This window comes from Typopeltis vanoorti, chromosome 17 (genome assembly GCF_054136105.1).
Source record: "Typopeltis vanoorti isolate ZY-2024b chromosome 17, IOZ_Tvanoo_1.0, whole genome shotgun sequence".
NCBI lineage: Eukaryota > Metazoa > Arthropoda > Arachnida > Uropygi > Thelyphonidae > Typopeltis > Typopeltis vanoorti.
The window spans coordinates 90,495,961-90,506,944 of record NC_143565.1 but is presented as its reverse complement, the minus strand read 5'-3'; the positions used below and the strand labels follow the sequence as shown (position 1 = coordinate 90,506,944).

At 36.3% G+C, this 10,984-nt stretch overlaps 1 protein-coding gene across 1 annotated transcript in view; it reads right to left on the bottom strand.

Annotated features, from left to right (window-relative positions):
- Positions 1-828: 828 nt before the first annotated feature.
- The window catches only part of defl (Integrator complex subunit 7), a 301,189-nt gene continuing 291,033 nt past the window's right edge, over positions 829-10,984 (bottom strand). The window contains exon 21 of the mRNA XM_090407701.1: positions 829-1,173. Coding sequence (XP_090263827.1) covers positions 931-1,173 — 243 coding nt within the window. The 3' untranslated portion in view covers positions 829-930. The remainder of the gene's footprint in view (positions 1,174-10,984) is intronic.

Genomic DNA, 10,984 nt, shown 5'->3' with positions numbered 1-10,984 from the left:
GAACTGCCACTTTTACCTGCAATGCAACAATGCATATGCAATTAGCTTCTCTTGTTCCCCCAAACTCAACACTCTCAGCAGCCAATAATCTCTCCAAACTCCAATTCAAATGTAATCTATCCCTCCAAGTATCTACATACTGCATCAAGCCATTTGTTATCATGGTAGCAATGAAAACAAATCCTGGTTCTTCCACTGTTTTTTTAACTGCTCCACAACTTTTTTTTTTCCTTTCATATTTCCTTTAATACCATATTGTGTCCTCTTTCCTGTTGTTTAACACAAATTGATGGTTATCTCTTTTACTGGCTTTCACTGCATTTTCATTCCATAAGTGACATAATGAATGAATCTTTTGCTCTGTCACTCATTCATCTAGTACATCCAAATCATTTCCATATCATAAGATATTCTTCTCTAATATTTCATAATAATATTGATCATCAACACTACGAATATAATAATTCTTTAAAAAAACTGCAAAGACATCTGAATAATTATTCAGATGTCTTTGCAGGCGAAGATGAAAATTCTTGATGGGATGAAATTTTGTTTGGCAATATAAAACTGAAATGGACTGCCTGCTTAACAACCACATATCATTATATTTTTTTATTCTATTCTCTCCCTGCTCCCATTTCCAACTCAGTTTCAATGTGGATTATAAAGAGCAAAGTAACAAATAAAGTGGCTCTGCACTTTCTTTTTCCATGTAGTTTCGGGGATTGTGTCAGAACATATCATTAACACAAATTATGCCTTTCTCAATAAAAAGATCAACCTTTCCACTGTAGACAATGCATAGTGGCATAGGAAAATAACAAATAATTAAAAACAACTTATCGCATTTATTTTACAATATGAATTGGTTTGCCATTATTCTACGAAATATGATTATAAAAATTTTGTATAATTAAAAACATCACAAATCTAAAATCTTGAGCCATATGGTCCTCTTGATGGCTTTTGATTGTTACTATCATCATGGGATTTCACTGCTAGAGTCATCTTGGGTCCTGTTTTCCACTGAGCTTCTCTTTCATCTACAACAGCAGCTTCTATTGTAATGGTGTGCAGTCCAGCTGCAGGAAATGCAAGGAGAAACTGAGCATGGAAGTAATCATTGTGGGGGATAACAGTCTGGGTCATAAGATTGTTTGTATCTTGAGATACCTAAAGAAATTAGATTTTGATTAGAATTAGATACACGAACACAATCAATTAACACTAAGTTCTTCAATAACTGATTTATTATTATTAACAAATCAGTAAGCCATTCACATATTTTAAGATTAGAAAAGAAATAAAGCATGTGATAGAATCTATGAAAACTGCATTTGATTTTAAAAGGATATCATTATCATCAAATTCCTGATTATGTCTCCTCAAGGGATATACAAGATACTATGGTAGTACTATATAATTAAATATCTAATTAGTAGCTGAGAATTTTCTTCAAAATGAATCTGCAATTCACCAGGTCTACAACACTATCAAACCTAATATTCCAATTTTCTATGGCAATACAGACAGCATCAATCCACCTAGATCTTGGTGCCCTCTAGGTTTGTTTTTTTTTTCTTTCCTGATATCAAGCACCCATTACACTAACCTTTCCTCTATCATTGAGTTTAAATGACTGTACCACCTTTAGATTAGCTCTACCAACAAAATTTTGAATGTTAACAATGACAAGTTACTTTCTTATCTCTTCATTTTCAATATGATTCTACTACTGATGCTACCTATTCATCCCCCCACCCATTACTTTTCTCAGAACTCTCATATACGTGGTCTCAAGTTTTTGACTAATTTATTATTCATATAAATTTATTCAAGTAGCTCTCCACTACACTAGTTTTTCTTTCTTTCTTTTTTTTTTTTTTTATGTTGGGCCCATACACCAGTGGTTGAGAAGAAAACTGGAAAAGGAGGAACTTGTTCACATTAGATTTGAAGGCTGTGCATTATATTCCATGGGGAAAAGCATAGGAGGGGAGGGTCTTGGGGGCACCTCCCCAGATGTGTGAAGCATTTGATGGATGGACAGATTTTTTCGTACACATGGAATGCAAACATACAATTTACTAGCTGAAATTAATTATTTACAAGCCAACATTTTGTTAGCTTATGGGTAACTAGAGCAGTAATCTATGTAAAATTATACTGTCTGTTCAGTTAGAGTTAAGTAGGTTCTGTAGAACTTGTGACAGTTTCAGTTGTCCAACTTGTAATGTTATCTAGCACACTTAAAGTTTTGTTTTTAATTGATACTATGGAGTTCTTTACTATAGGCCAATAAATTGATGTATCAGATAACAATTCTTTCAATTATTACTGTAGTCATCTGTATTTGATCACTGTAGCATGGCCCTTGTCTGCTTTCACTTTAGTTTCATCTTAAATTTTTTAGAGCTGTTTTTTTCTACATCAGAGATTTGTTTTATGGAGGGCTTGTGTTTTTAAGTAAGGCAGCAGCTTCTAGCATAATGATGTCTGCTTCAACCTGGCAGGAGATTTTTGATGGCAAATTTAATGTTTGCCATTATCTGTGTGCATGGAATTTTTACTGGAGAAATAGGAAAATTAAAACCCTTAGCTTAGAATTCTGATTTAATTTTCCCAAAATCTATAAACTGATATGTTGTAAACTACCTTGTCTGCCAGAAGTTGCTGAAGATTTTTCTTCCTTGCAAGACTGTCAAACTTCCTTATTAGACATTTCTTATTTTCTTTAAATATTCTTAATTGCTATAATGATCATGAGCACAGATCACTACAATAATAAACTGAAAGAATTGTTATCCAATACATTAACTAATTTGCCTATAGTAAAGAACTCTACAGTTAAGGCTGTTAGATAACGTTACAAGCTAGCCAACTGAAATTGTATCTAAACTAAAAAAATTTATCCACATACGAGGGTGATCTGAAAAGTCCTCGGCCTCAAACATAGATAGCAACACTATCAGCAAAAGATTTTTTTTTCTAAGTTGGCACATCTGTCATAAGCATCCATGTGAAATTGCAAGTCATATCAAGTAGTTTGTTTTATACAGCAGTATGAACAAAAGTGTTGTCTGTATCGTGCGGTTATAAAATTCTTTGTAAAAGAAGGTTTAACAGCAAAAGAAATTCATTCGAAGTTCATAAAAGTTTATGGACACTCTTCTCATTCGTTTTCGACAATTAAGAAATGGGCTGCCAAGTTTAAACGTGGCCATACCAGCCTTGACGATGATCCACGTGTAGGACGTCCAAAAAGTGTAACACCACCAAAAATCTTTGATCAAGTGCACGATATGGTATTGGATGACTGGTTAGTCAAAGTGCGTGAAATTGCTGAGATTATAGGCATTTAAAAAAAAATGCGTAGAATATATTTTGCATGAAGAATTGCATATGAAAAAGCTTTGTGCAAGATAGGTGCCGCGCTTGCTCACAGTAGATCAAAAAACACACTTGCATGAAAATCTCTGAACAATGCTTGGAGCATTTTAACAAGAATAAAACTGATTTTGTGCTTCGATTTATTACCATGATGAGATTTGGATTCACCATTACAAACCAGAATCCAAACTGCAGTCAAAACAGTGGACAGAAGCTGGTTGGTTCAGCGCCAAAGAAGACAAAGTCGGTTCCATCAGCAGGAAAGGTCATGGCATCAGTGTTTAGAGATGCTAAAGGCATTTTGTTTATTAATTACCTTGAAAATGGTAAAACAATAACTGGGGAATGTTATTCTGATCTTTTAACCAGACTAGATGAAAAATTCGTGAGAAAAGACCTGGTTTGCAGAAGAAAAAATCATCTTTCATCAGGACAATGCACCTGCCCACAAAGGTTTTTGGCAATAGGAAAATTAAGGGATCTGCACTATGAATTGTTGGACCATCCATCCTATTTCCCAGATTTGGTCCCTCTGATTTCTATCTCTTCCAAAAACTAAAACTCTTTCTCGCTGGCCAGCATTTTTCTTTGAATCAAGAGGTTATTGCAGCCGTAGAGGAGTATTTTGCAGATCTTACTGAGAGCCACTACAGGGACGGGAAAATGGCACTGGAGCATCGCTGGAATAAACGTATTAGTCTTAAGGGAGATTATGTTGAAAAATAAAAATAACTTTGAAATTATAATTCGTTTTTTCATTGTTAGGCTGAGAACTTTTCAGACCACCCTCGTACATTAGGACAATACAGGCTTCCTAAAGTCCATAAACCTGGAGCCACTTTGCACCTCATCATGGATGCCATAAATTGTCCATGGCAAAATATCATCATACATAAAAAACTCCATGCTTTAAAACCACTATACAAAGACTTCAATTAGAGGAGAATGATCATTTAATGAGCTTTGATGTGTCATCCCCTTTTTACAAATGTTCCAGTCCTGTCATTGCCAATGCATTGTCTTAAATCTGTGAATTTTAGCTGGAACAACCAGCTTTTTAAACAAACTGAAGTTTTTTTTTTTTTTTTTTAATGTGGTTATCACCCACGAAAGGTTATTAGTACACCCTACAGTACATTTGTACTATGGGTGGGTTAAGGATTTTATTTTTCTTCATTTTTGTCAATTATATATATATATATATATATATATATATATATATATACACACACACACACACACACACACATACACATGCTTATTTTTTTTTTCTTTTGTAATTTATTTTATTTTTACATGGTCCAGAAAAGATTCCATATTTGGTCCAGAGACCAAATATGGAATCTTTTCAGCCACTTTAGGCCTCCAATAAGCAGGGTAGTGGTCTCACATTGGGCAATGGAATTCATCTTCCATCTAAAGACAATTACAAAGATCTATGCCCACTGCAGAATTCAAACCTACAACCAGGTTGGCTGAGTGGTTAGCAGATATGCTAACCACTCAGCCAACCTGGCCAGGCCAGCTGATGTAGCAATGGGCTCTCCACTTTCATCCCACACTGTTAACTTATACACGGAATCATTTGAATCTTTGGTACTTAATTCAGTCCACCCCCCCCCTCTCAAGCCCAAAGTTTGGTTGAGGTATACAGATGATGTCTTTGCCATTTGACACACAGCCCACAGATCCCCCCCCCTCCTCTAACTTTTACATTTCCTCAATAACATCCATCTTCAAATTAGTTTCGCTATGGAAGAGGAAAAAGTAGGAGCTCTTGCCTTCTTGGATACTTTTTGTTACAAGGCAAGCAGATTGGTCTCTCATATGGTCAGTTTACTCTAAGCACCCCCCACTCCTACACACACAGGCTATTACAAAGTTAAGGCTGTTAGATAATGTTCACACCATCATCCTTCTCAGAAACTTGGAATTTTCAAAACATTATCCTCTGGGGGAAAGCAAATTTCGTCCTCAGGACCAGCACTACACCTGAAACAAGGCTCTACTACTATCATTCTAACAGAATAGATACAACAAAAAAAAAACCTTGCTAAACTCCTTAGAAAGAACAAATCCCTCCCCTCCCCAAACCAGACTATACATACACTATATCTTTACCCTACATCAAAAGAAAAACATTTTGAACAGATTTGTTCAAAATATATTCAAAATATGAACTAATTTGTTCAGGAAAAGAACCTTAAAAAATATCTGGAATGGAGAAACAAAAAAAGTGGACTAGCTCAACATGCGTTTAAATCAGAGAGACTGTTCCTTTAAGTGGCATGTTTTTACATGAACTCTGGCACACCACCCTATCTATCCATTAGCATGAAAAACAGCAGGAATTACTATGAAGAGCACAATTGTCACCCTCCATGCATGTGACTTCCTTGTTATCCAGGCCATTTTGGTTTGTTGTCTTCAGTGAGTGTGTACTGTTAAATTGCCTTTGATAATGCTAGCTTAAGCTAGCAAAACATCGGCTTGTAAATAATTAATTTGAGCTAGTAAATTATTTAAATGCATTCCATGTCTATATAGTTTTCTCTTCCAGAAACTCCAATGCAAATAATAGCAACAGCTATAAAAATTTAAACATGGAAATACAATGGTTGTGATGTGTTTATGCCAAGAGAGTTTTGATGTCAAGGTAATCCCAAAGAGAGAGAGAGAGAGAGAGAGAGAGAGAGAGATCATCTTCCTAGAGATTTGGGTGTTGTCAAAGGCTGAGAGAATGTGGCTCTTTTTTTTTTTTTGTGGGAAATAAGGCAGAACTGTGTTTTGCATGCACTGAAATTGACTAGGTTATCCGAACCCCCATCAAAGAATGGTTTGGAGATCAGAATTAGGCTTGCAGAGGTTGTTGCTGTACTCTCATTGGAAAAATTATGTATTGAATTGTGGTCAACTGGAGCAGGTCACTGATATATAGAAGAAAGAGGGTGAGAGAACAGAACCTTATCTATTTCCAAATTAAAAAAAAAAAAAAGTGTGTGTGTGTGTATATACAGGTAACTCCCGTATAACACAGCATTCCTACAACACGTTCTTGCTCCAACATGGTTCGAGAATTGGGGAAATTCCCGTACAACACGGGACGTGATGAGAGCTTTTAAGAGCAAGCACCATCTCATTCGATATTTTTCATTGAGCGTGTATGTCACGTCAGATTTGCATACAGAATTTTAGAATTTATTAGAATTTTAATTGTGGAGTATTTAACATATTTTAAGACTTATACTGTTTTCTTCTTTGTATGTATTATTGAACCTTTTTTAAAGAAGTGTTAAATATTTTTTTTTGTGAATTAATTTGTAGCCCTGAACAATGTCTGCTGGAAGTAAAAAAGTACCTCTTAAAAGACATTTCATCTCGCTAGAATTAAAAATACAGATTTTGGATCATCTTAAAAAGGGGGGAAAAGTATCATATTTTTCAAAAACCTTGGATTTAAATGAAGCAACAATCTGGACCATACAGAAAAGTGAACAGAAAATTCAAGCTTCCGTTGCTGCAGGTTGTTCTATCTATCTCTGCAAATATGACAGCTTGTCCCAGAGCACCAATACTTGAAATGCCCAAGAGAACATTTATTTCAAAAAATGAAAAAGTTGCACCAGGTTTTAAAGCATCAAAAGACCGTGTAACATTACTTATGTGCAGTAATGCTTCAGGCGATCACATGGTAAAACCCATGCTAGTTTATAATCCCTCAATCCTCATACTTTACCAGTATATTGGACGGCAAATAAGAAAGCTTTGGTAACTACTGATTTATTTAAAAAATGGTTTCTAAACTGTTTTGTACCAAGTGCGGAAAACTACTTAAATCAGAAAAATCTAGATTTTAAAGTTCTATTGATATAGGATAATGCACCCAGCCATCCGAAAGATTTAAATCACCCAAATGTCAAAATAATTTTCTTACCACCAAATACAAGTTCATTACTTCAACTGTTAGATCAGGGAATTATAGCTACATTTAAAACTAATTATATCAGGAAATCGTTGTAATGGGTTTTGAATAAAACCCATTACAACGATTTCAACATTACAACAATTGAATAGGGGACTTGGGAGTGTTGGTGGATAGGGAGATGAAGTTTAGGGGGCACATTGCAAAAGTAGCTAAATTAGCTAGCTCATCAACTCACTTGGTTGTTGAAAAATACCTTGACGAGCAGAGACAAGCAAGTTATTGTACCTCTGTACCGAGCCTTGATAAGACCTCATCTCGACTACTGTGCCCAGATTTGGTCACCTCGGTTCCTTCTTGATGGGGAGGAGGTGGAGAGGATCCAGAGGCAAGTGACTAAGATGATAGCAGGTCTATGGAATGAACCATAAAGAGAACAAGTTGAAGATGTGTGGGTTGCAGAAACTAGTTGATAGGCGGAAAAGGGGAAATATGATTGAGACATTCAAATTGCTAAAGGGATTCTATAGGATTAATTCAGAGGATATTTTTGAGATCAGAACTGGTGGTGGAAGAACTAGGGGACACCTATGGAAGCTGGGCAAGAGTGTGGTTAGCAGGGGTGTTAGAGCTGGGTTCTTTACTTTTAGGGTGGTAAATGAGTGGAATAAGCTGCCAGAGTCTGTTGTGGGTGCTATGACGGTGAGCGAGTTCAAGGCAAGGTATGATAGATACTGTGAGAATGTCATATAGTTGTGTGGACATGATGTTTAGGGCCTCCCTCGATGAGTCTAAGGACTCCCTGGAGTCACCCGAAATAATAATAATAATAAAGTCGATGACGAATCCATTGAAGTCATGGAAACTTTTTACAATTTTGGACTGTATTAATCTCATAACTTCATCCATCAAAGAAATAAAACCGGCAACTTGTAATCGGTTTGTAAGCTTTCATAGACATGAAAATTGATGGCCATCATTCTTAATGAGATTAGGGCAACCAATTATGATCTCTATTTTTTCAAAGTCTTCTGCAGTATGTAGTATTCATTATAATTATGGCTATTATTATTCAGGAAAGGGATATATGTATATTTTAGGGCATTATGGGTGAGTACAGAAGGCAATTATAGCAGAATAAAAGAGGTGGAAAAATTTTGTACATACCTTGTTTGAATACTAGGATGTCTTTCAATTTCATGATCCTGCTGAAGGTTGTTTATAACGGGGGGTTAACACTGAAAAAATAAATTTGGAAACCCGGGTTTTGTGTTAATGTTAATAATATATATATATATAAATATATATATATATACTATTGTGTTTAGTGGCGCATATTGGGGGGGGGAGAGAAGGGGAAGGGTTTACTTATGGGGAAACCTCGTTAACACTCTCCCCTGGGGCAGGGGAGAGTGTTAACGAGGTGTGGACCATTTCGGTCGACTGACCATCATCAGAACATTTTTGGAATGAGTGTAGGGCTATGTCAAGACTGGAAGTTGAATCTGCCAAATAAGGGCGTTTGTTGTCGCTAAATGGTCGGAGGCGTGGCTTAATTTGTAAGTTCTGGATCGTCTGAACACAAAAAAACATCGCAATATCAAGAAGAAAAATAAAACACAGAGTACAGGGAAGACAGAAATTGCAGCTCACACCCTTGAACTGAAACATATCCCCCAAATCGACAAGGCCATAATCATAGACAAACAAGACAATGAAAAAATTGCTTAGAATATCCGAAACTACTGCCATAAAATGCAATGAAAATTCAATCAACGTCCACCGCCCCTACCTAATTTCCGAACGTTGGACGATCCAGAACTTACAAATTAAGCCACGCCTCTGGCCATTTAGTGACAACAAACGCCCTTATTTGACAGATTCAACTTCCAGTCTTGACATAGCCTACACTGATTCCAAAAATGTTCCAATGATGGTCAGTTGACCGAAACGGTCCACACCCTGTTAACGCTCTCCCTTCCCCTGCCCCAGTTTCCCCATAAGTAAACCCTTCTCCCCCCCCCAATATGCACCCCTAAACACAATAGTGTGTATATATATACAGGGTGTTCGGGATAAATTTGACAGTTTCGTAAGGAAAAAGAAAATCTTCTTTGTATCTATTAAATTTAATGAATTGACAAAAAAACATTACAGGCAGAGTTAATTACAATACTATCAACACGATTTACTCAAAATAACCACCATTAGCATCGATCACAGCTTCAATTCTGCTTCGGAACCTCGAACAAGCTGATGCTACAGTCTCCCTGGGAAGGGCCGCAAAAACTGTTTTAATTTTATCCATTAACTGGGCTTTTGTATTACTGGAAGTGCGATTGGTGTCTTTTTCAACTGCGCCCCATACAAAATAATCCATGGGGTTAAGGTCTGGGGAGTTTGGAGGCCAAACATTTGGACTGGTGAAGTCGTAGAAATTTTCAGACAACCATTTTTGACTTTTCCCAGAGGTGTGGCAAGGGGCCGAATCCTGCTGCCATACATACGGCCTACCATTGGCTACCCTTGTTATCCAGGGCTTGACTACAGTTAGCAACTCCACGAACAAAGCCCGAATTCCAATGCCAGGGTTCTTCAACACCTGTTCCTGCAGATTTGCGAGGAATTCTGCTGTACGAACGCAATCAGATCGTCTGCTAGGGATCTTTCTTCTTGCTACATCCTCGTAGTCACCATTGCAAGTCTCTAGTTCATGCCTGATTGTTTTTACTGTATTCAGGGAGCATTAGGCAGCAGTCGTAATATCCTTATTTTGATGGCGGGCACGAATCATCATGATACAAGTTATTCTCTTCCATGATTCAGGTGGGTTCCAGCTATCCATCCTTTCTGACATCTTGTATATGAATGAAGAAGGGTCCAAACTTTTAAATGAAGAGAAGTGTGTGTTAATACATGTAACTTACGGAAAAATATAATTAATTATAAATATGTCAAATTTATCCCGAACACCCTGTATATATATATATATATATTATTAACACAAAACCCGTGTTTCCAAATTTATTTTTCCTGCGTCAAAACACCCCCCCCCCCAAGCTCGTGGCAAAGGTGGTATAAAAGTAATGAGAACTTATACCACCTTTGTCACGAGTTGCCCCAGTACTGAAAGATACTTCAGGTGCAAACTTTGTTTGCTTACACTTGGATAATGGATTCAACCAAGTATATAATTTCTTGGTATCTTTAATTTAAAATGTCATATATTGATAATAACCATTTCACAAGAAAATTTAAAGAAGCCTCACAAATACTTGGGATCCCTATACAATGCAATAAAAATCAAGGCTTAATTTTACATCAAGTATGGTCTGGTTTTCATCAAAAATTTGATTGCCACGGACCTAGGATATAGCACGCATGATACCACAGAACGTGATAGCAACAACTAGCAATGTTCCAACATGTATACAGTAACAATTTGCCATTTGTATTCTGGTTATGAATTATTTAACAGTTGTGAAGTTATAAAAAACATCTAATATGTGTAATTAATCGTTAATAGGTTTTGTTGTGTAAAACGTTTATGTACCTTTACTCCTGATGAGGTAAGTCTTACACCACACGAAACTTGTCAATGTTTTTAATTGTTTATTTTTAATAAACTCTTTATATTACAATGTGGTCTCAATACCAAAACCTACCTACAGA